General features: G+C 36.9%; 2 protein-coding genes across 2 annotated transcripts in view; one reads left to right on the top strand and one right to left on the bottom strand.

Annotated features, from left to right (window-relative positions):
- Positions 1–1,762: 1,762 nt before the first annotated feature.
- LOC113012701 (trichohyalin) overlaps positions 1,763–24,079 on the bottom strand; it is a 30,768-nt gene continuing 8,451 nt past the window's right edge. The window contains exons 14-51 of the mRNA XM_026152998.1: positions 19,827–19,886; positions 19,550–19,702; positions 18,750–19,370; positions 17,600–18,464; positions 14,027–15,262; positions 13,962–13,990; positions 13,530–13,619; positions 13,170–13,235; positions 12,858–12,905; positions 12,579–12,620; positions 12,436–12,483; positions 12,272–12,340; positions 12,123–12,170; positions 11,975–12,019; positions 11,645–11,683; positions 11,494–11,562; positions 11,290–11,337; positions 10,991–11,041; positions 10,808–10,852; positions 10,413–10,451; positions 10,268–10,330; positions 10,111–10,158; positions 9,155–9,244; positions 8,804–8,869; positions 8,380–8,424; positions 8,147–8,197; positions 7,964–8,008; positions 7,554–7,586; positions 7,427–7,474; positions 7,238–7,297; positions 7,056–7,100; positions 6,525–6,572; positions 6,312–6,353; positions 4,621–4,668; positions 4,257–4,298; positions 4,125–4,169; positions 4,010–4,045; positions 1,763–3,889 (exon numbers count right to left, since the gene is read on the bottom strand). Of these exons, the coding sequence (XP_026008783.1) occupies positions 3,804–3,889; positions 4,010–4,045; positions 4,125–4,169; positions 4,257–4,298; positions 4,621–4,668; positions 6,312–6,353; positions 6,525–6,572; positions 7,056–7,100; positions 7,238–7,297; positions 7,427–7,474; positions 7,554–7,586; positions 7,964–8,008; positions 8,147–8,197; positions 8,380–8,424; positions 8,804–8,869; positions 9,155–9,244; positions 10,111–10,158; positions 10,268–10,330; positions 10,413–10,451; positions 10,808–10,852; positions 10,991–11,041; positions 11,290–11,337; positions 11,494–11,562; positions 11,645–11,683; positions 11,975–12,019; positions 12,123–12,170; positions 12,272–12,340; positions 12,436–12,483; positions 12,579–12,620; positions 12,858–12,905; positions 13,170–13,235; positions 13,530–13,619; positions 13,962–13,990; positions 14,027–15,262; positions 17,600–18,464; positions 18,750–19,370; positions 19,550–19,702; positions 19,827–19,886 (4,652 nt within the window). The 3' untranslated portion in view covers positions 1,763–3,803. The remainder of the gene's footprint in view (positions 3,890–4,009; positions 4,046–4,124; positions 4,170–4,256; positions 4,299–4,620; positions 4,669–6,311; positions 6,354–6,524; positions 6,573–7,055; positions 7,101–7,237; positions 7,298–7,426; positions 7,475–7,553; positions 7,587–7,963; positions 8,009–8,146; positions 8,198–8,379; positions 8,425–8,803; positions 8,870–9,154; positions 9,245–10,110; positions 10,159–10,267; positions 10,331–10,412; positions 10,452–10,807; positions 10,853–10,990; positions 11,042–11,289; positions 11,338–11,493; positions 11,563–11,644; positions 11,684–11,974; positions 12,020–12,122; positions 12,171–12,271; positions 12,341–12,435; positions 12,484–12,578; positions 12,621–12,857; positions 12,906–13,169; positions 13,236–13,529; positions 13,620–13,961; positions 13,991–14,026; positions 15,263–17,599; positions 18,465–18,749; positions 19,371–19,549; positions 19,703–19,826; positions 19,887–24,079) is intronic.
- LOC113012122 (zinc finger BED domain-containing protein 1-like) lies at positions 19,926–22,531 on the top strand. Its single transcript, XM_026152126.1, has 2 exons — positions 19,926–21,517; positions 21,682–22,531. The coding sequence occupies exons 1-2, from the start codon at positions 20,454–20,456 to the stop codon at positions 22,352–22,354; spliced, it is 1,737 nt and encodes a 578-aa protein (XP_026007911.1). The 5' UTR covers positions 19,926–20,453; the 3' UTR covers positions 22,355–22,531.

Genomic DNA, 24,079 nt, shown 5'->3' on the forward strand with positions numbered 1-24,079 from the left:
ACAGCTGCAGGGTGACTGTGCAGGCTGGAGCCGACCATGCAGCACCAGCGGCCAGTCTGACCATTGAAATTGCTGTGTGAATGCCCTTTAGTAACCCCCAGATGGTCAGAGATGGCGAGAAGCTAGGGGGAGGGTGGGGGTGGTGATGTCACTCGTCTCAAGATAATCCGGTTAAAGTTGTGGTGTCATTACGTAGAAGCATCATTCGATGCTGTGCGGACCAACCGTGACTAAATGCTGCCACTGGTGTGATGATAAGACAGGACACCACGCAGGATGTAGACAGTTTGGATGCAATAGTCACTCTAGTGTTAGAGTTTGCCAGCAAACCTTTGTCCAGCTGTGGGTTTTTATATCTCTAATATAAATATTATTTAACACTGTTTTAGTTCCTACATTTTAAGATGCTAAAGCCTCCCTTTTTCAGCTCTGTGCTGTGTCCAGCCTACTGAACACTGACTACATGTGGCCATTCTTCTCATCTCAACACACACGCTGTTCAGTTTCTGGCCACCTTTGAATAGGCCGTAACACAAAGAAGCTGTGGTAACTGGAGTGGAACTCATTTAGCAGTGGCCAGATGAATTGATTTAAAGTCTGTCTTTATGCTCCAGTTATACAACACTGAAAAGCATTTAGGCTGCATGCAGTGAGAAGACAAGCTCACGGGGAGTTACTTTCTCAATATTTCACAGTGGCATAATCACATAGAAAAGGGAGATTATCGCATTCTGTGTAGCAGAAACAAAGACAGATAATAGTTAAGCGTCTTCTGTCTGCAGTGTTTGCTGTACTCTGGGAGAGCAGCAGGAGTTTCCTCTTAGTGAGGAATCTGTGTCAGTGGTGTAAGCTGACCTGTAGTAACCCCTCCCTGGCCTTATTAGGGAAATAGAGTATAAAGACCTGACCATCTACTGTATATCCTCTTTGGTTCAGTTGTCTAACTGCTACAATCTTTAACTTAAACACACTGATCAGGAGTGTAGCTACCATTGAGAACACAGGCAAGACCCTGAAGTAATAAATATAATTTGTGAGGCTTAATAACATAAAGGTTAGCCTTGTATTAATGGGTTTTAATCAAATTTCACTACATTTAATATTAATAATCATTGAAATTCAGGTGAAAAGTCAGTTTTTATTAATAAGTTTAAGTAGATTAACACTTGTTTTATGCAAATGGCTTAAAACTACACTTTTTCTTTACTGCTGATGCTAAAAACGTCTATAATCAGGTTAGAGGTTAGGTTGGGGATTAGCCGGATGACAATGTTTTGCCATCAACTCTCTGAAATCACATGGTCAGTCCTGCAGGGAATTCATCACGCCGGGATCAGTGGGTTTAACAGGGAAGTACATGTGAGTATCAGCAGCACAACAATGAAAAGAAACACCACGATGTCCCGTCTCGCTAATGCTTTTCATTGCTCGTGCGTTTAGTCTCCCGGTGAATTTGATCTCTGCTTGGTTGTTTTTCTGGACCTTTCCTTTCTCTCCTACATGTCAGATACAGTTGCCCGATCCTGAAATGACTCCTAGTTTCTTACAGGAAAAAATAAAATTGCTCCCAGAGATGACCCCTACTGCACAACAGACACCTTTCTTTATACTTATCTCGATTTGAGGTGAAATACTGAAATACTTTCATTTAGATAGTTACAAAAAAACTTCATGCATTAAACATAAAGTATACAGTATAAAAACGACGTCAGCCCATTTTTGTGTTAGAAATGTTGGTATGCTTAAAGAAAAGTCAAAACACTTGCATTGCTATGTTTTAATGCCTAATTGTTCTATTCGCAAGGGATTAAGTGACAAATGATACACGTTGTGGTTTTTACTGAAGATGAAGAGCCGCTTCAGGAATAATGAATCAGGGATAAAACAATCAGTTTTTCTGTATATTTAACTATTTACATCAAGAGCATTTTAACACAGTGTGTATGATGTCAGCGACACCATACAGTGACACTGGCACACATCATCAAATTCACTGATTCCTGTCTTCAAGTGTTCGCGCTATTAGGAAACCACATAAAAATATAAGAGCATAAAACAAAGGCACACACATCATGCATACTCCATTAAAAGACTATTAGACTAACATAATGCGCTTTGATCGCTGATCTAAGTATTGCACATGTTCACCTGGTAAACGTGAGTCATTAATATACAGTTTAAACAAGTTTATTTATCTTTTGGTACCATAAATAATAATAATGACAATAATCAAAATTGTTTTGTAAAAAGTGTCCAAAACTTCATCAGTTCATGAATCGCTATTAAACTCTGAGCTCACTGAGAGCTGCAGAGTGTGAGCTTTCATTATTCCTAGACTGACAAAGTGTGCACTGGTATCATTTTAAAAGATAAGCAGATTTATATATAAGCTTCAGGATTAGCGACACAGGATGTAAAAACTGCTCTCTGTGCAACATATGGAGCAAATGCAACAATGTAGCCATACGTAGCTGCTAAAAGCAGACTGAGAAATGTTTTACATCTGAGATCACCTGTCCAAACATGTGACACCTTCTGCAGCGACTTATAATGTGATCACACGGTGTGCCGGTGCAATCAACAATGTAAAATTTGACATTAGACTCAGCCAACATTGCTTTTGTGTTCATCAGACATTATCAAGTAAAGGATATTCAGATAACAGAAATCCTGTTTGTATTATGCTGCATTTTAGCAGCATGAATCTGAGATATCATTATACAGTTGTCATTAATATTATCTTAATGTTGCCATAGCATATTTAGGCAATATTGATTGCATTCTTGTTTAAAGGAACCTGCTCTATAGGTTTCTACAGTACGTTAGCTTCTACTGTGTGCACACAGTGCAACAGCAGTGACCAAAGTCAGCTACAGTGTGATTTTGGTCAATCAAGGAATTTGCAGAATAAATCTGACGCTTGATTTGCTGATGTTTTTGATAGATTGAAAGGAACAAAAACTGAACTCAATCCTCATTCTGAGATTTTAGGCAATGCCTCTTACTAGCACCAATATAATAACGAGGAGCTGGTGCAGATATCCAGATGGTACAGTTTGATAAGACTTTAAATGTTTCAGGTAGCAAGATTGGGAGCTCTCATATACAGTGCATGGTCATTCCTTTTGATGCATAAAACAAAAATAAAAGGTAAAAAAGTCATTCAGTAATGATATGATATCTGTTGTGTCTCCATTTGGGAAGAACAATAGGAAACTGAGAATGAATCATGAACAAGTGCTATAAAGGGTGGGATGAGCAACATGATCAAGAAAGACGCCACAGAGATGTACAATTACAACGCAAACCACTGTTCAAGTAAATGTGGGCTAAGAAGGTCTGTCTTGGAGTAGCAACTGTGGCAGTTTTGTACCCTGTTAACCTCACAGTGTAAACTACTCTACACTTTGTAGCTACTTTAAAAATACTGCACCATTTTCTGGACCTTTTATGAGAAAATAAAGTAAGCTGTAAATATATTAAAGGCTTTGAATCCATAGAAGTGAAATAGTAAATTGCTCTATTTAAAATATGCAAAAGAAATTATTACTTAAAAAAATATTAAAAAAAGAAAAGAAAAGAAAAGGAATGACACTGACTGCATGTATTTGGTATGAGAGCTCAACCAATTCTGGAAAGAGAAAAATAACGGTCCATCTCATAACCTGTCGTCTTCTGCTGTGCAGAGATTTCTGCTGAAGGCGAACAGCATCACCCGTGTTTCAACAGTACAGGGTGTGAAGTGACCTCGTCCTTATCGGTAATTTGACTAAATTGTAAATGTCAGACCACAGACTGACGTGTCAAATCTGCAGCGGCGAGAAGGCGTAAAACGGAAACTGGGCCTCGTCCTCATCCACAAAGAAACACTGGAAGTAGGGCAGCTCATCTGTAAAGAGGTAAAACAGCGAAGAACAGTATGTTCCTTCCCTTTCCTTTAGCATTTGGAGAGAAAAATGCCTGAAATTTGCGCGCTCTGCAACATTTTGTTCTAAAAATCTGCACGTACCTTCCATGAGAAAGCTGTCCGATAGAGACGGCTCCACTGTTAAAATATGAACATAATGTTAACTACAAATCAATAAAGTGTTATATGACTCTAAATTACAGGATCAACGTGATACCTTTAACTTTCTCCTCCTTATCAGCTTTCTTCTCAGCAGTTTTTCCTGCAAACGTTTTGCATACAGTCAATAAAAGCTATAATGTAGTTTTTTTTTTTGAATACTCAGAAATGAAGGGCGTCACAATCAAACCTTTCTTTGCAGGCTCTTGTATCTCTTTGAGAACCCTGTCCTCTGTAAAAGGCAGCAAGACATAAAAAAGTCAAACACTTTTTCTCAAGTGTTTAATTTGAATGTATTTGACATAAAAATTTATTATTACATGAATAATTTAAATGTGTTTTCTCTCAAAAAGAAAACACAACATTTTTCTTTTTTAAAAGGAAAATGTTTGTGAATTTTGTGTAAACATATTTCGCTTGAGAAACATCTGAATATTAAGATAGTCGCGGATTATTTTCACCCTGTTCACTAATTAATCAAACAGCAGTTTCAACTCAGTAATAGTGACTGCGTGTTCTACATTTATTTTAGTTTCTCCAAGCTGACTGCATACCTTTCTTTGTTGCAATGGGCTTTATCTTTTCTTTTAAAACACGAGGCTCTGTTTCACAAATGTGAAGCAAACACAAACAGGCATGAAATACACAACATTTATGCATAAAAATTACTGGAGGGAAGAAAAAGGTGAAGCTTTAAAATAAGTGATTTGAAAATTTCAGTAAAGGGTAGAGGGCTCTTTTTTTGCAGTTGTAATGCAACTGAATGACTTAAAAACGCTTATGAAAAGCAAATGCGCAGAATGAAAAGTGATGCCCAGTAAGCTCAGAGAAAAATGTTAAATGAAGAACCACTTTCTAATAAAGTAACCTTTAAGATTTATAATGTGCTACTGCTTGGTATATACACTCTCAATTCATTAGGTACATCCGTCCAGCTGCTCATTAAAGCAAATATCTAATCATCCAATCACAAGGCAGCAATTTAGACATATAGGCAGATAACCTTCTGGAGTTCAAACCAGGACCAGAATGGAGAAGAATGGGCTGCTGCTTGTGTAATCGTATTGGAGATATTTTCACTTTAGTACCAACTGGACATTGCCTAAATGGCACAGCCTACCTAAGTATTGTTACTGACCATGTCCATCTCTTTATGACCACCGTCTGCCCATCTGCCCACCGTCTGCTACTTCCAGCAGGTCAACTTGCCATGTTACAAAGCTCAGATCTTGACAATGAGTTCACTGTACTCAAACGGCCACCATAACCACCAGATCTCAATCCAATAAACAACTTTCAGGATGTAGTGGAATGGGAGATTTAAATCATTGATGTACAGCTGACAAAACTGCAGCAACTGTTATGCTAACACGTCAACCAAAATCTTTGAGGAGTGTTTCCAGCACCTTACTGAGTCTGGGGCTGCACTTAAGTGGAGCTTAATATGGTACTGGCAAAGTGTATCTAATAAAGTGTCTGTTGGTCTGGTGACAGCATATATTTAAAAAAAAAACAACAACAACTTGGGAGCGCTAGGTTGTGAAAACGTGGCTTTTTAAATTCGCAATTAATAAAAAAAAAGAGCCACGTGTGATATAGATGAAAATCTGCTTGGTTTTATAGTTTAACTACAGATTTTGATAACGTTTTGTCAACTGTCATAACAGAATTATAACGAAATACATCAACAGCCAGATTTCTCAGACTCTGTGTTCTCCAAGCATAGCTCATAAATCATTTTTAAAGAAATTATTTAGAAAATATTTATTCATGATTAAGTTAGTAGTTACAACCTACAAATCCTTTATGTATGAGGCCTTATTAGAAAGTGGCAGTACATTCTCAGATTTGTGCTAATTACCTGCATGCATGCTTTGTGTAAAAATTACTGTGAAGCATTTTTTTTTTTACATCAACCTATAAATATTTTATTGATGGCAGATTAAATAACTTTGAGATCATTTCCTTGCTGGCCATTCAGTTGCCTATAATCTTTGCTAATTTAGGATTTTCATTTGAAGCTCTTTACTTAGATGTCTGGTTGACTATTTCACACCCAGCAAGAAAATCTTCTCAACTATCAGCAGCAGCGTGTTTAACGGTTACTTAATTTTTATAAGCAAACTAGCTGTTTCCCCTCTAAGTTACTTATCTACATTTAGAGGGGCCTTCATGTTGTAATCAGATTACCACTGATGGTTACATGAAGTATGAAGTGCTGCCTGCACTGAAGCACCACATATACCTTTCTTCACGTGGGCTGGTTTGGTCTTTTCCCTCAACATGGCTGTGCCATCAGGGACAAAAATGCAATCGATAAATCATACAGTTGGAAGTATTTTAGTGTATTTAAGACATCGGAAAATCTCAAATTTGTGACAGTATCCTGACATTACACGTAGCCGTAAAGCCCTGTACCCACAGTGTCATAAATAAAGTGTAAAACTTTGCACTGTACCTTTCTTTACTGCAGCAGGCCTGGCCTTTTCTTTAGGTGTTTCCAGTTCTGTAAAAGAACAACTTTGGTCAGATTTTAGCAATCAACCTGAAGAATTTTACTGCAGAAGCCACAATTAGCTTACTTTTAAACAATACTTATAGCAGCTCAAACCACTTTCTGCAGTGTGAAAGCTTCAATTATTTTTTTAAATTACTGATTTAGTCCATTCTACAAACAGCCAGAACACATTTTTAGTTTGTTTTGTCATCTTTTCAGATATGAAATAGGCCTATTATGTAATTTTAATTATACAAAACATTCCTTTTCCTTAGTAGAAATTACTTTTCTTTGGTTTGCTTCTGACTTTGTGGAGTATTCGGGGGTCCATGTGGCTGCGATAGAGCCAACGATCTGTTTTTGCACATTAAATCTAATCCACTGGTAGATTTCTTCTATAGAGGATTCCTAGATAAGTCTTTGCTCAGTCTTTAAAGAACAAAACAATGATTCTACTTGTTGCCCATAACACCAAAGAGTTTTATAAATTACCTTTTTTTACAGCTGGTTTTGCTTTTACCTCTGGTACTTTTGGCTCTGAGTAATAAAACAAAAAGGTATGATATGTAAAGATAATCAGTGTTTATCTACACCATTATCATTATTTTGTGATAGTTTTCTAATGGTACTACATAATAAAAAGCATCTACATGCAGATGACAATGGCAGTCTACCTTTTGTCTTTAGAAGGGATTTAATCTTTTCCTTCTTTGCTTCGACCTCTGCTTTAGGAGCTGTAAAACAGGGAAAAATAACATTTTCAACTTTTTTTTTAAAGAACTACTTAAACAGTATAGAGTGTGTATGATCTATAACAGAAATAGAATATGTGACTATTTAAAGAGTTTAAATCAAACATATACCTTTCTTTTCAAGAGCTGGTTTCAGTTTTTCCTTTGTAACCTCTGGCTCTGATAAAAAAAAACAGCATGAAAGTGTTAATAATAATTCACTTTAATAAATAATAACCATGGATTGTAAGCAATTCACCTTTCTTAGCAGTAACTGGCTTAGCCTCAGCTTCTAAAGAGAAAGGGAAGAAAAGAGGTCATATGAGAAGAGTGATGACTGTTATCACTGATAGCTAATTGCAAAACTAAAGCAACACAGTGCATAAACTCAATCTATTGATTAATCATGTATTGAGGAATGCTGAAACATGAAAATGACCAACTTGAAAAGGACAAAACTCAGCAGTAACATAATAACTTAATCAAAATAAAAGCAGATTATGGTACTTTGAGCATTTTTACTTGGGTCATTATCACATGGCAGCGAAGCAGCTACATGTCAGCGAATCAGTCGTGATGTGACGTGGGTTGAACATGACCGAATTAATATCAGCACAGTGCTGCGTGTGATGTTTCTACAGCAAAACAACACACGATTCTGCTGTATACCTTTCTTCTTTTCAGCAGGTGATGGTTTTGTCTTGGTAACAGCTGCTAGAATAATAAATGCTCCAATTAACTTGAATTATATTTATAAAAAGGTGAGAAACCACTGAAATACTGCTGTTATACATGTTAGATAATTAAAGGAAAAATAAGACCTGTGAAAGAGGTGAAAAGCTAAAAGGATACCTTTTTTGGGAGTCACTGGCTCAGCTTTCTTCTTCTTAAGAACCTCAGCTTCTAAACAAATAATAGCAACAGAACTTCACATTCAGAAAAATATTTTTGTGTGACAGAGAAAATTGTGTGAAAATCAAAAGCTTGAACACATTTTTGGCTTAGCTGTAACTTGTTCTAAGTAAAGAAATTTTAGGTTCAGTGTTACAGAGACACAATGAAACTCAATGATAACTATTTCTTACCTTTCTTGATTGGAACTGGCTTGAGCTTCTGTTTTGAAACCTCAGCTGATGTTAAAAACACAGAACCTCATGTTCAGTATAAAATTCAAATTCTCTTTCATGTTATTAAAAGTCTGACTGTTAAAATCTAGATACTGTGCTGTGTTATTTTTCGCACTTTTTGTAGAGGATATGATTTAATTTACAACAGACTAGTAATAAAGTTTCCAGCACCTCTACAGGTCTCCTGGTTGATCAAAAGCAAAGGATTTAGAGATGTTTTGCCAAGTTGTCTGTTATGTGAAGCCACAACGCCTTTTTATTCAATTCAGTTTATTTATTCATATAGCACCAAATCACAACCACAGATGCATCAAGGCTCTTTATATTGACTTTTATTAGATTTTGGGCATTGATTTCAACTCCATCATCATATTTACCTTACCTGGTTTTACAGGTGTAGGCTTTACTTTTAGCGTTGGCTCCTTCTTAGGTTCCTTGGGAGCTGCTTCTGGTGGAAAATAAGACATTGATTTCTAAAGATTGTTGCTTATGAATTAAAATTTTATTTTGATTTTTTTATATCCCTCATGAAAGTCTTTAGGCTCATTCGGCATTACATTGTCAGTGTCAGCAAACAAAGTGTGTATTAGAACATGCTTAAATGTATTTCTTGAATGACTTGAAAAATCAATGAGACACTATATCGTCAACCATTAACTTACACATTGCAGAGAAAACGAGACAATGTGGTGTCTCATGCCTTACATTAAACAGTATTCCAGCATAGTCTCACCTGCTTTTGTAACATCGAGCTGTTCCTTTTTAAGAACAGATGCAACCTCCTTCTTGACAATTTTAATTCCTCTTACAGGCTTTTTGGCATCTGAAGTGAAAAGGAAACATTTTTATCCTCCACAAAACAAATAAAGCCTATAAGTCCATTTCCCTTTTAGGCTCAATGTAGGTTTCCTTCTGTGTGAGTACAGCTAATGCTAATGAATTTTTCTTACAGGTCCACATCAGTCATCCAAAACAACAACCAAAAACTGTTTTAAAGACAATAAAATGCTGTTTAAAGTCTGACTGTTAAAATCTAGAGTACTGTGCTTTTATTTTTTATTTTTTTTTAACTTTTTTCTTTGTAGATTTAACTAAAAAAATTAGAACAAATGATTTGTTTTTACACCAGACCATTAATAAAGTTTCCAGCACCTATACGGGTGTTCTGGTTGATCGAAAGCAAAGGATCTAAAGATAATTTGCCAAATTGTCTGATATGTGTAGCCGTAACATTGAGTCAACCCTGGAGTTAAGTTGAGTAAGGTGCCTTTTTATTCAATTCAATGTACTTATTCATATAGCGCCAAATCACAACCACAGTTGTGTCAAGGCTCTTTATATTGTAAGGTAAAGACCCAACAATGATACAGAGAAAACAGAGAAAACCCCAACAATCAGATGACCCCCTATGAGCAAGCACTTTGGTGACAGTGGGAAGGAAAAAAACCCTTTTAACAGGAAGAAACCTCCAGCAGAACCAGGCTCAGCTGGACCGGTCAAAGGGTCATCCCCTTTGACCGGTTGGGGGTGAGGGGAAAAGACACAGGACTTAAAAAAAAGTTCCATAATAGTCTGGTTCTTTGGAAGCAAAATATATAGAAATGAGTGGCGGCTTAACACCTTTGCACAGTACTGTAGATAAATAATTAAAATTGAATACAAAATGTTCTCATATATGACTGTTTCTACCTTTTTTGGTTGGTTCTGGTTTAACTCTCTCTTTCAGTGTCAAAGGCACTAACAGAGGGGAAAAATGTTTGAGTTTGGAAACATTGAGAAAGTATTCTGAACTTAGAAAGTTGGTATAAAAACACACAAGAACAGCTGCTTAAACAAAGAGATGCACCTTTCTTCAGTGGCACCACCTTCACCTTCTCCTTTGTTAGAGTAACATTTTTGTGTGGTGCTTCTGTCAAAGATAAATGAGTATGAAAATCAAAAGCCTGAGTACATTTTAAAATTATGATTAACAAAGTTAAGTCTGCTCTTACCTTTAGCTGGGGTTGGTTTTGTCTTAATGGGAGCTGGCTCTAAGTAAAGAAATTTTAGGTTCAGTCTTGCAGAAAATAAGACACTGTGACACAGCATTCATACTTAGTTTGTCAATCAAGCATGTATTGAAGAATGCTGAAACATGAAAATGACCAACTTGAAAAGGACAAAACTCAGCGGTAACATAATAATTTAAGCAAAATAAAAGCAGATTATGATACTTTGAGCATTTTTAGTTGGGTCATTATCATGTGTCAGCGAAGCATATCGTCAGCAGCTACATGTCAGCGAATCAGTCGTGATGTGACGTGGGTTGAACATGACCGAATTAATATCAGCACAGTGCTGCGTGTGATGTTTCTACAGCAAAACAACACACGATTCTGCTGTATACCTTTCTTCTTTTCAGCAGGTGATGGTTTTGTCTTGGTAACAGCTGCTAGAATAATAAATGCTCCAATTAACTTGAATTATATTTATAAAAAGGTGAGAAACCACTGAAATACTGCTGTTATACATGTTAGATAATTAAAAGAAAAATAAGACCTGTGAAAGAGGTGAAAAGCTAAAAGGATACCTTTTTTGGGAGTCACTGGCTCAGCTTTCTTCTTCTTAAGAACCTCAGCTTCTAAACAATAGCAACAGAAAACATAAGGTCCAGTTTACTGCAGAGGACAATAATCTGGTTTCTATTATTACAGTCACAGGTGATTATTCCAAACTATGATGCTGTATAAAAAAAATACAAAAACGTGCATAGAAATACAAAAACTTCACATTCAAAAACATTGTTAAGTTCTAAATCTATGTATTGGAATTAGTATTAGTATTGGTAGATACTATTTGACTAGTAAAATGTTCAGTCACTATTTTTACCTTTTTTGGTTGGTTCTGGTTTGGCTCTTACTTTCGGAGTTACAGGCACTAACAGAGAGGAAAAAAGTTGGCAGGTTATGTTTGGAAACATTCAGAAAGTATTCAATAATTGTAAAAATATATATAAAAAAACAACAACAACAACATAATAACAGTGCATGGTGGTAATCACACAAGAACAGCTGCTTAAACAAAGAGATGCACCTTTCTTCAGTGGCACCACCTTCACCCTCTCCTTTGTTAGAGTAACATTTTTGTGTGGTGCTTCTGCCTCTGTGACAGAGAAAAGAGTGTGAAAATCAAAAGCTTGATTACTTTCAAAAACTATTTAAAGGAAAGGTTAGCATCAGCTTACCTTTAGCTGGGGCTGGTTTTGTCTTAACTGGAGCTGGCTCTAAGTAAAGAAATTTTAGGTTCAGCGCTACACAATAATTCAGTTCAGTTTAATTAATACAGCCCCAAATCACAATAACAGCTGGATCAGAGTGCTTTATACTGTAAGGTAAAGACCCAACAATAATACAAAGAAAACAAACCCTAACAATCCGATGACCCCCTATTAGCAAGTGCTTTGGCGACAGTGGGAAGGAAAAACTTGCTTTTAAGAGGATGAAATATCCAGCAGGACCAGGCTCAGGGGAGAAAGACAGGACAATACTGAAACTCAATGATAACTGTTTCTTACCTTTCTTGGTTACAACTGGTTTGAGCTTCTGTTTTGAAACCTCAGCTGATGTTAAAAACACAGAACGTGATGCTCAGTATGACATCCAGACCTCTTTCATGTTATTAAAATTTTGATCTTTGACATTGACATGATATACTGTACGTACTTGTCTTTGCAGAGACAGCTCTGACTTTCTCTTTTGGCATCTTGACCACTGATGAACAAAGAACAGACATCAGGTTACGGAGAATATCATTAGGAACAGTGGGATGCAAAAATCTGAAATCAGTGTAACATAAAATAAAAGTAGATTACCTTTCTTCATAGGCACAATTTTAACCCTCTCTTTCACCAGTGAGGCATTTCTAGCAGTACCTTGTTGTTCTGTCAAGAAAAAAACAACTATTTGTGAGATTTGCATGCAGCCTGTATAGTTAAGTTGGTGTTTCTTTGTGCATCAAAATATGCACCACACCTACCTTTAGCCAAGATCGCTGGTTTGGGCTTTTCTTTTGGAGCAACAGCTTCTGTATATGAAAAATACATTTTTTAACAGCAGGATAATGCAATCATTTTATCTTTTGGTGATCAGAAGATTATCAATGTAATATGTGAACATTACCTTTCTTTGCAGGATGTGCTTTAGCCTTTTTCTTTGGTGCTTCTGTGACACAACACAAGTGCATAAACTTACCATAACTCTGGCTTTGATTGGTTATTTTTACAGTTCAGATTTTAAAACATCTGGAACGTAATTGTTAGTGATATTCATAAAACGGATGCACAGGAACATTCTCCATAAGAGTTAGCAGGTGTCAGTAGTAGTGTCCACTTAATTCCATAGACCTGTGACTCTTCTGCCTTTAAGTCTTGACACTGTCATAAAGGTAAGTATATTTACCCTTCTCTGAAGGAGCTCGTTTTACTCTTTCTTTTGTAACCTCAGCATCTAAAATCAGAAAATAACACAGGAATTGATAAGAATATGTAATTTGCTAGTAATTAAGTATACTGCTCCATATAATTTATTAAACTGAGCAACAGACAAATAAAATATCAGTAAAGTGCTGCAGAGACTGTAATAGCTTAGCAGCATTACCTCTTTTATTTACTAGTGCTACCTTTATGCTCTAATATGAAAATATGTTTAGATTTGGCGTGTTGTTTGAGTTTAATTTTCAGTGTTTCAACTCCATCATCATATTTACCTTACCTGGTTTTACAGGTGTAGGCTTTACTTTTAGCGTTGGCTCCTTCTTAGGCTCCTTCGGAGCTGCTTCTAGTGGAAAATAAGACATCGATTTCTAAAGATTGTTGCTTATGCATTAACACTTTCTTTTAATTTTTTTATATTCCGCATGAAAATCTTTTCTCATTAGGCATTACACTGTCAGTGTCAGCAAACAAAGTACGAATTAGAACATGCTTAAATGTATTTCTTGAATGACTTGAAAAATCAATGAGGCATTATATCTCCCTCAGAATAGCTTTGACTTACACATTGCAGAGAAAACAAGAAAATGCGGTGATTCATGCCTTACATATATTAACCAATAGTCCAGCATAGTCTCACCTGCTTTTGTAACATTGAGATGTTCCTTCTTAAGAACAGATGCAACCTCCTTCTTGACAATTTTAATTCCTCTTACAGGCTTTTTGGGCTCTAAAGGAAAAAGGAAAAGCTGCTTTAAACATTTTTAGAAAACGGATTAATTATATTCCCCACAAAATAAATGCATCTAAATATTATATTGTTATGAAAACTATACATCACTATTCTTCTTACGGGTCAACAACATTCATCCAAAAGAACAAACAACGTTTTAAAGATATTTACTGTAATGAGTCAAATGAGTTTTTTCTTTTTCTTCGATAGAGACATGATATCCTTAATATCCTCTTTCTCACTGTTCAAATCTTTTGTTTCTGAGGGGCAGCCAATCAGAGGAAATAGTGTTGTGGATCTTTACATTATGAAAATAAAACCTCTGTACTGTACATGTACCTGTCTTTGTGATTCTTTTTTTCACAGGTTCTTTCTCCTCTTTGGAAGGCTTTTTAACTTTTTCTATTTTGTGAATCTCCTCTTTCTTTTCTTTGGAAGGTTTCTTTTCGACAGGTTCTTTGGGGAGCTTCTTCAGTTCTCTTTCTTCTTTGATAGGCTTCTTTGGTTCTTTTTCATCCTCTCTAGAAGGTTTTGTTGGTTCTTTAACTACTTGTTTTTCCTTTGCTGACTCCTTTGGTACTGCCCTTTCTTTAGAAGGTCTCTCTTTCTTTATGTCCTCTTTCACCTCTTTAGAAATTTCTGCTGTTGGTTTCTTCTCTTTGATGATCTTTTCTGGCTCTTCTGAAATCTTCTTTACTTGCTCAGCATCTTTGGGTGGTTTTTCTTGATCTTTTGTTTCTTTCAAAGGCTTTCTTGATTCCTTTTCTTTCCTTGGATGAAGTATTTCTCCCCTTGCTTCCTTGGATGGAACCTCATCTTTAGATTGTTCCTTAACTTCTTTTTCCTTTTGTTCTCTTATAGGTTTAATTTCTTTCTCCTCCATGGATGGTTTTATTTCTTCTTTGTCATCCTTTGAGGGTTTTTTCACTTCTTTCTTTTCCTTTGGAGGTTTTGTTACTTCTTTTGGTTCTGTGGTCTTCACCTCCTTCTCTACTTTCTCAACCATCTCTTCCTTAGATGTTTTTAAGACTGCCTTTTCTTTGTGTAATTTTTTCTCTGCTTTCTCATCTTTAAGGGATTTCTTTTGTTCTTTGAAATGTTTCTCTTCTCTTGGTTGTTTCTTCTCCGTCTCATCTTCGGAAGGTACTTCCTTAGATTTCTTAACTTCTTTCTCTTCTTTAAGAGTTTTTGTCTCTTCTTCTTTTAGCGGTGGTTCCTTTTCCTCTTTTTCTACTTTTGGAGGGTGGGTGACTTTTTTCTCCTCTATATGTGGTGTTTTAGCCTTAGAGGGTTTCTTCACTTCTTTCTCTTTTTTGGGAGGAACCTCTACTTTTTCTTCTTTAGGAGATTTCCCAATTTCTATCGCTTCTTTAGGAGGTTCCTTGTCCTCTTTGAATGGTTTCTTAATGTCTTTGGGCAGTCTCGTGACTCCTTTCTCAGGTAGTTTCTTCTCTTTTGAAGGATGGCTAATTTCTTTTTCTTCAATGGGTTTTATTAAAGGTTTCTTCTTTTCTTCTTCCTTAGGAGGTTTCTTCTCTTCCTTCTCTTTTTTAAGATGTTCTATCTCAGGTTTGTCTTCCTTAAGAGGTTTCTTATCTTCCTTCTCTTTTCTGAGAGGTTTCTTCTCTTCCGTCTCTTTTCTGAGAGGTTTCTTCTCTTCCTTTTCTTCTTTGAGAGGTTTCTTCTCTTCCTTCTCTTTTCTGAGATGTTCCTTCTCAGGTTTCTCTTCTTTGAGAGGTTTCTTCTCTTCCTTTTCTTCTTTAAGATGTTTCTTCTCTTCCTTCTCTTTTCTGAGAGGTTTCTTCTCTTCCTTTTCTTCCTTAAGAGGTTTCTTCTCTTCCTTCTCTTTTCTGAGAGGTTTCTTCTCTTCCTTTTCTTCCTTAAGAGGTTTCTTCTCTTCCTTCTCTTTTTTAAGATGTTCCTTCTCAGGTTTCTCTTCTTTAAGAGGTTTCTTCTCTTCCTTCTCTTTTCTGAGAGGTTTCTTCTCAGGTTTCTCTTCCTTAAGAGGTTTCTTCTCTTCCTTCTCCCTTTTGAGAGGTTTTGTCTCGTCCTTTTCTTCTTTAAGAGGTTCCTTCTCTTCCTTCTCTTTTCTGAGAGGTTTCTTCTCTTCCTTTTCTTCCTTAAGAGGTTTCTTCTCTTCCTTCTCTTTTTTAAGATGTTCCTTCTCAGGTTTCTCTTCTTTAAGAGGTTTCTTCTCTTCCTTCTCTTTTCTGAGAGGTTTCTTCTCAGGTTTCTCTTCCTTAAGAGGTTTCTTCTCTTCCTTCTCCCTTTTGAGTGGTTTCGTCTCGTCCTTTTCTTCTTTAAGAGGTTTCTTCTCTTCCTTCTCTTTTCTGAGAGGTTTCTTCTCTTCCTTTTCTTCCTTAAGAGGTTTCTTCTCTTCCTTCTCTTTTTTAAGATGTTCCTTCTCAGGTTTCTCTTCTTTGAGAGGTTTCTTCTCTCCCTTTTCTTCTTTAAGAGGTTTCTTCTCTTCCTTCTCTTTCCTGAGAGGTTTCTTCTCTTCATTTTCTTCCTTAAGAGGTTTCTTCTCTTCCTTCTCTTTTTTAAGATGTTCCTTCTCAGGTTTCTCTTCCTTAAGAGGTTTCTTCTCTTCCTTCTCTTTTCTGAGAGGTTTCTTCTCTTCCTTTTCTTCCTTAAGAGGTTTCTTCTCTTTTTTAAGATGTTCCTTCTCAGGTTTCTCTTCTTTAAGAGGTTTCTTCTCTTCCCTTTCTTCCTTAAGAGGTTTCTTCTCTTCCTTCTCTTTTATGAGAGGTTTCTTCTCTTCCTTTTCTTCCTTAAGAGGCTTCTTCTCTTCCTTCTCTTTTCTGAGAGGTTTCTTCTCTTCCTTCTCTTTTATGAGAGGTTTCTTCTCTTCCTTTTCTTCCTTAAGAGGTTTCTTCTCTTCCTTCTCTTTTCTGAGAGGTTTCTTCTCTTCCTTTTCTTCCTTAAGAGGTTTCTTCTCTTTTTTAAGATGTTCCTTCTCAGGTTTCTCTTCTTTAAGAGGTTTCTTCTCTTCCCTTTCTTCCTTAAGAGGTTTCTTCTCTTCCTTCTCTTTTCTGAGAGGTTTCTTCTCTTCCTTCTCTTTTATGAGAGGTTTCTTCTCTTCCTTTTCTTCCTTAAGAGGCTTCTTCTCTTCCTTCTCTTTTCTGAGAGGTTTCTTCTCTTCCTTCTCTTTTATGAGAGGTTTCTTCTCTTCCTTTTCTTCCTTAAGAGGTTTCTTCTCTTCCTTCTCTTTTCTGAGAGGTTTCTTCTCTTCCTTTTCTTCCTTAAGAGGTTTCTTCTCTTTTTTAAGATGTTCCTTCTCAGGTTTCTCTTCTTTAAGAGGTTTCTTCTCTTCCCTTTCTTCCTTAAGAGGTTTCTTCTCTTCCTTCTCTTTTATGAGAGGTTTCTTCTCTTCCTTTTCTTCCTTAAGAGGCTTCTTCTCTTTTTTAAGATGTTCCTTCTCAAGTTTCTCTTCTTTAAGAGGTTTCTTCTCTTCCTTTTCTTCCTTAAGAGGTTTCTTCTCTTCCTTCTCTTTTCTGAGAGGTTTCTTCTCTTCCTTTTCTTCCTTAAGATGTTTCTTCTCTTCCTTCTCTTTTTCAAGATGTTCCTTCTCAGGTTTCTCTTCCTTAAGAGGTTTCTTCTCTTCCTTCTCCTTTTTGAGATGTTCCTTCTCAGGTTTCTCTTCCTTAAGAGGTTTCTTCTCTTCCTTCTCTTTTCTGAGAGGTTCCTTCTCGGGTTTCTCTTCCTTAAGAGGTTTCTTCTCTTCCTTCTCTTTTCTGAGATGTTCCTTCTCAGGTTTCTCTTCCTTAAGAGGTTTCTTCTCTTCCTTCTCTTTTTTGGGAGGTTTCTTCTCTTCCTTTTCTTCCTTAAGAAGTTTCTCCTCTTCCTTCTCTTTTTTGAGAGGTTTCTTCTCTTCCTTTTTGAGAGGTTTGTCCTCTTTCTTCTCTTTTTTGAGAGGTTTTGTCTCTTCCTTTTCTTCCTTAAGAGGTTTCTTCTCTTCCTTCTCTTTTCTGCGATGTTTCTTCTCTTCCTTCTCTTTTCTGATAGGTTTCTTCTCAGGTTTCTCTTCCTTAAGAGGTTTCTCCTCTTCCTTCTCTTTTCTGAGATGTTCCTTCTCAGGTTTCTCTTCCTTAAGAGGTTTCTTCTCTTCCTTTTCTTCTTTGAGAGGTTTCTCCTCTTTTTTGAGAGGTTTCGTCTCGTCCTTTTCTTCCTTAAGATGTTTCTTCTCTTCTTTCTCTTTTCTGAGATGTTCCTTCTCAGGTTTCTCTTCTTTAAGAGGTTTCTTCTCTTCCTTCTCCCTTTTGAGAGGTTTCTTGTCTTCCTTTTCTTCTTTAAGAGGTTTCTTCTCTTCCTTCTCTTTTCTGAGATGCTCCTTCTCATGTTTCTCTTCCTTAAGATGTTTCTTCTCTTCCTTTTCTCCTTCAAGAGGTTTCTTATCTTCCTTCTCTTTTCTGAGATGTTCCTTCTCATGTTTCTCTTCCTTAAGAGGTTTCTTCTCTTCCTTTTCTCCTTCAAGAGGTTTCTTCTCTTCCTTCTCTTTTCTGAGATGTTCCTTCTCATGTTTCTCTTCCTTAAGAGGTTTCTTCTCTTCCTTTTCTCCTTCAAGAGGTTTCTTCTCTTCCTTCTCTTTTCTGAGATGTTCCTTCTCATGTTTCTCTTCCTTAAGAGGTTTCTTATCTTCCTTTTCTTCTTTAAGAGGTTTCTTCTCTTCCTTCTCTTTTCTGAGATGTTCCTTCTCAGGTTTCTCTTCCTTAAGAGGTTTCTTCTCTTCCTTTTCTTCCTTAAGAGGTTTCTTCTTTTCCTTCTCTTTTCTGAGATGTTCCTTCTCATGTTTCTCTTCCTTAAGAGGTTTCTTATCTTCCTTTTCTTCCTTAAGAGGTTTCTTCTTTTCCTTCTCTTTTTTAAGATGTTCCTTCTCATGTTTCTCTTCCTTAAGAGGTTTCTTCTCTTCCTTCTCTTTTTTGGGAGTTTTCTTCTCTTCCTTTTCTTCTTTGAGAGGTTTCTCCTCCTTTTTGAGAGGTTTGTCCTCTTCCTTCTCTTTTTTGAGAGGTTTCTTCTCTTCTTTTTCTTCCTTAAGAGGTTTCTTCTCTTCCTTCTCTTTTTTGAGAGGTTTCTTCTTGTCCTTCTCTTTTCTGAGATGTTCCTTCTCAGGTTTCTCTTCTTTAAGAGGTTTCTCCTCTTTCTTCTCTTCTTTGACAGGTTTCTTAACTTTTTTCTCTTGTTTGGGAGATTTTTCCTCTTCTTTAAGACGTTTTCTCTCCTTCTCTTCTTTGGGAGATTTCTTCAAGTCTTTGTCTTGTTCAGGAAGTTTCTTAAGTTCTGTCTTTACTGTAGGTGGTTTCTTCTCATCTTTAGGATGTTGGGTTACTTTTGTCTCTATTTTTTCTAGTATTCTGATCTTTTTATCTTCTTTGGGTGATTTCTTGAGTTCCTTTATTTGTCTTATTGGTTCCTTTTCCTCTTTAACTTCTCTGGTAGCTTTAATTAATTCTTTCTCTTTTTTAGGTGTTTTCTTGATTTCCTTTTCTTCTTTTGGAGGTTTTTTGACTTGTTCCTCTTCTGTCGCTGGTTTCATTACCCTCTTCCTTTCTTTGGAAATCTTCTTGAGATCTGTTTCCTTCTTAGGTGGTTTTGTTGCTTTGACCTCTGCGTGAATTGGTTTTTTCGCCTCGTCCTTTCCTTTGGGAGGTTCTTTCACTTCCCTCTCATCTTTAGGTTTGACATCTTTTTTCTTTTCTTTGGGCAGTTCTTTTACATCTTTTCTGAGCAGCTTCTTTACTGGCTCTTCTTCTAAAAGCAACAATTTAGGTGTCAGTTTAATATATTCTGTAGGGAATATCATTTGTGTGGAGAAGTTACTGGTATACATTTGTACTGGTTGTATATATTTTGTATTTATTTTTCATATTTTGTAAGTCTATTTATACTTCTGAACAGTATTTTGTAATTTCAAAATATAACGTTATTACCTTTGGGCTTCTTTTCTTTCAGTTTAAGACGTTTTGTGTCAACTTCGGGCTTCTCCTTTAGTTTTACTTCTTTTGGTTTTATTGCTACTGTTTCAAACTCTTTGGCTTCCTTATCTTTTTTCTTCTCCATCACAGGGGCTGCAGCTTTGAGATCTGTAAGCAGCAATGCATCCTCACAAGATTATCCGTGGCAAATTGGCACAAATATTTACAATTTAATATTAGAAAAAAATAAGCTGAGAAAAATCAAAGACATGCACAGTTTCAAAAAATGTACCTTTAATAATGCCATCTTTAACTTCTTCTATTGCATGTCTTTCCTTTGCTTCTTTCAGAACTAAAGTATATTAGATATACAGAAATACAGCATACAGAAATATTCAAAAATATTCAGCATACAATAATTAATTTCTGGACTTGTAATACAGTTAACATGACAAATAATCATGCTTGCAAAAGCACTAGAAGCATCACAGTGTTAAAAAAAAACTATGATTACAAACACGCCACAATATCGTCGTCATACTGTTAAAAGTAATCAGCCTGATGTTTTGGAAATGTACAACTTTATCACTGTGTGTCTGCCTGAAAATTGATTGGGCACACAAAATACTTCTATGGGATCTTAATGAAACCCACTCTAGGACATATGCTCATATACAGAAGATTACCTGTACATATTAGTGCTGTCAAAATTAACGAGTTAATTTTTTGAGATTAATGTGAAATGTTTAACGCGTTAAAAAAAAATAATAACGCAGTTTCCCCCTGTAATACAAGACCTTTTAACTCATCGGCAGCTCTGAAGGAGGGGGCAGCATTGTGCTATTCTGGCGTTTTGCCTGCCGGAAATAATTAGACGAAGAAGAAGTGTTACCACGCTATTATAAGCAAACACGCAACAATGGATAAGGACGGGCTTTTGGGGGGGAAGTTTTACTTTAAGAAGTTGCCTAACGGCTTGTTGGACAAAACGAAAGTAACGTGCACAATTTGCAAAGCTGAATTCAGGTACCACAGAAGCAATTCGTCTCTGTGCTATCACCTGAGAGCAAAACACCCAGAATCCACCTCTACGGGATCTTGCCAATCTACGCCTCAGGATTATGGTGCTCGTGGACGGATAACAAAACATGTGAGTGAAAAGCTAACCAATTCTTTGGTTGTTTGGATAGCTAAAAACTGCCGACCAGTTAGCATAGTAGAAGATGATGGACTGAGAGAAGTCATTCGCGTTGCATCAGGAGACGTGCGTTATAATCTTCCCTCGAGAGGAACCATCGTGTCGAGACTGCACACTTTGTATGAGGACCAGAGGGATCAGCGGTCCAGCAAGCTTGTGCAAGTAAGGAATGTCGCTCTCACAGGAGATCGCTGGACTTCGGTGAACAACGATAACTACTCTGGCGTCACGGCGCATTTTATTGATAACGACTGGACACTACAATCGTTTGCACTAACAGTGAGTAAAACTGAAGAGCGACAGTGTGCTGAGGCGTGTGCTGACCATTTTCTGAGTGTTGCAAATGAATGGAAAATTAAGGACAAGTTAACCACGTTTGGCACCGACAGTGCTCGTAACATGGTTGCAGCCGCCAGACTACTTCCATTTGAACACATGCCCTGCACGGCCCACATTCTGCAAAGAACGATCACAGTTTCTCTTAACGACAGTGAATTTGAAAGGGTTCTGGCCAAATGTCGCAAGGTTGTTGGACATTTTAAGCAGAGTCCAGCGAACGCTCAGGAATTAAAGGAACAGCAAGTTGCACATGGACAAAAAACAGAACCACTTGTTCGGGACGTTCCAACAAGATGGAATTCCACCCTAGAGATGATCAAGCGGATCCAGAGAAACAAATCTGTGCTGACCACCATCCTGGCTCAGCAAAACAGCATGGTGACTATGTTGACCGACCAGGAGTTTGACATACTGCAAAAGCTGGAGGAACTACTTGAACCTTGCAGGTAAATCATTTTGTTTATCATGTGTGTGTGGGCGTCTACCTTTGTGTTCTGTGTTCTAGCTCCGTCTTCAGGTATGTTCTCCCCCTCCACCTCTGTGAGTTTGTCTCTGTGTGATTAATATAAAAATATAGGCTTGTTTACAACTTTTGTTCTTTCTATTGCAGATATGTGACCGAACTGCTGGGGGGGAGGCAGTATGTCTCCTGCTCCGTGGTGTTGCCAGCCTTGTGTTATTTGTTCAGGGTTATGGAGCTCTCAGATGATGACGCAGTCTACGTTTTGAGGTTTAAGAAGGTTTTTACCACAGACCTAGCTCAGCGGAGGGACAGCATCAATCTGACATGGCTGAAGATCGCTACTGCCCTTGATCCCAGGTTTAAAGACCTTAAGTGTGTTTCCAAAGATGAAAGAAGAGAGGTGTGGGCTTCATTACATGACCTTGTGATGGCAGAGACGCATGCACACCAACCATCTGCTCAGACAACAGAGGAACCATCACCAAAAAAGAGAAAGATCGCCATCTGCTTGCTGGGTTCTTCAGATTCAGATTCAGAGGAAGAGGAAGACTCTATAGATCGCTGTCTGGATCGGTACAAAGCAGAGCCCAAAATAGACATAGAGGAGTGTCCACTACAGTGGTGGTTAAAGAGAGAAGGAGCACATGCCAGGCTGGCACCTATTGCATGCAAATACCTGTCAACCCCTGCAACCACAGTGCCTTGTGAGAGATTATTCTCACTCTCAGGTCACATCATTCAAAAGAGGAGTGCTTCTTTGTCTTCAGATGATGTCAACAAAATAGTCTGCCTCAATAACTGGCTGAGTGTAAAGGACTAAGCCAAATTGCTGCTTTGGAGAGAATAATGTTCACCACTCTGGGTTTTCAGCTGTCTTTTTGTGTTTTAAATATTGACTTTTGTGCACCCTTTTGAAATTCAGCATTAAAGTGTTACATTTTGTTATTTATATTTCTATTGTTAGGAGATAATCTGTGTTAGATTGACAATGACTATTAAAAATCTCTTTGAATTTAAGCATACATTCTTTGTGTTTATTCTGCATTTACTTCATTATGTTACTTATATTGGCTTAAATATCTGTTACAAGCTTAAATATAAAGTTGAACAAATGTAATTGCAGGCAGGGTATTTTTCAAATAATTGCAGACAAATTACAAATTTGTGCCAAATACTTTTTTTTTTTTTTTTCTTATATATATGGTATGTAACATTGGGTATGTTTATGGTGTATTTTTAAATATCTATTATTACCATATCTTCATTAGTAATACTACTAATAGTGATTTTCTAAGACAATTATAAAAAGAAAAATACGTGGCATAAAATACTCTTCCAATACTTGATGTTTCAAAAAGTTAGAAAAAACATTCACACATTTTTAGCCCAAAGAAGAAAAACTGTGACATAAAATATTAAACATTAAAAATTAAAAAAAAGTTAAATGAATCATTCAGCACATTACATGTTAGGTCTGAATAACTTTAGTCCTGTCATTACCAACTATTCAAAGAGCATGTAAATTAACACTGCCATTCCACATAAAACACAACATTACTTAATACATGCATCATGTATTTTCATAGCCTCATAATGAAAAACATGATGACAAATATGTGAGGGGAAGAGTTTAGTACCTTTTTCATATTTGTTGTGGCCTTCTGCTTTGTGAGACAATTTGAGTCCTCCAAATCTCTCAAGGGTAACATCGGCCTTCCTCTTTCGTTTAGGTTCAGTCTTTCTGCTTTCGCTGTTGTTGTTATTTTCATCATGATCATCAAGGATGTTGGAGTATTTATCCTCCTCGTAAACAGGAAAAAAAGTTTCTTTCTCTTCCTCCTCACCATCAGCAGATTCAGGTACAGCGCTGTCATTACTGATTTTCTCAGATAACAGTATTTTAAGGTGTGTCATTGATGGCTCTTCAGTGTTGGTCTCTTCCTGTTCTAATACAATAGGTTCTTCTGGCCCCTTCTCCCCACTATCCTCATATTCTACTACGTCTTCATTTTTCTCCTCCTCTTCCTCGTCTCTGATTTTAGTCTCTTCTTGATCTTCAAAAATGTATTCAGTTTTAATTTCCTCTGCCTCCGTCTCAGCTTCTACCAAAATACTGGGAAGCTCACTATCTTCCTCTTCATATCCTGCCAAAATATCACGAGTCTTGGATTCCTCTTCCTCATGTTCTACCAAATCATCCTCAGTTTTGGCTTCTTCTTCCTCTTCCTCATATTCTACCAAATAATCTTCAGTTTTGGCTTCATCCTCTTCCTCATGTTCTACAAAATCATCCTCAGTTTTGGCTTCTTCTTCTTCCTCATATTCTACCAAATAATCTTCAGTTTTGGCTTCTTCCTCTTCCTCATGTTCTACCAAATCATCCTCAGTTTTGGCTTCTTCCTCTTCCTCATATTCTACCAAATAATCTTCAGTTTTGGCTTCTTCCTCTTCCTCATGTTCTACCAAATCATCTTCAGTTTTGGCTTCTTCTTCCTCCTCCTCATGCTCTATTAAATAATCTCCAGTTTTGGCTTCTTCTTCTTCC

Source organism: Astatotilapia calliptera, chromosome 19, assembly GCF_900246225.1.
Source record: "Astatotilapia calliptera chromosome 19, fAstCal1.2, whole genome shotgun sequence".
NCBI classification, from domain to species: domain Eukaryota; kingdom Metazoa; phylum Chordata; class Actinopteri; order Cichliformes; family Cichlidae; genus Astatotilapia; species Astatotilapia calliptera.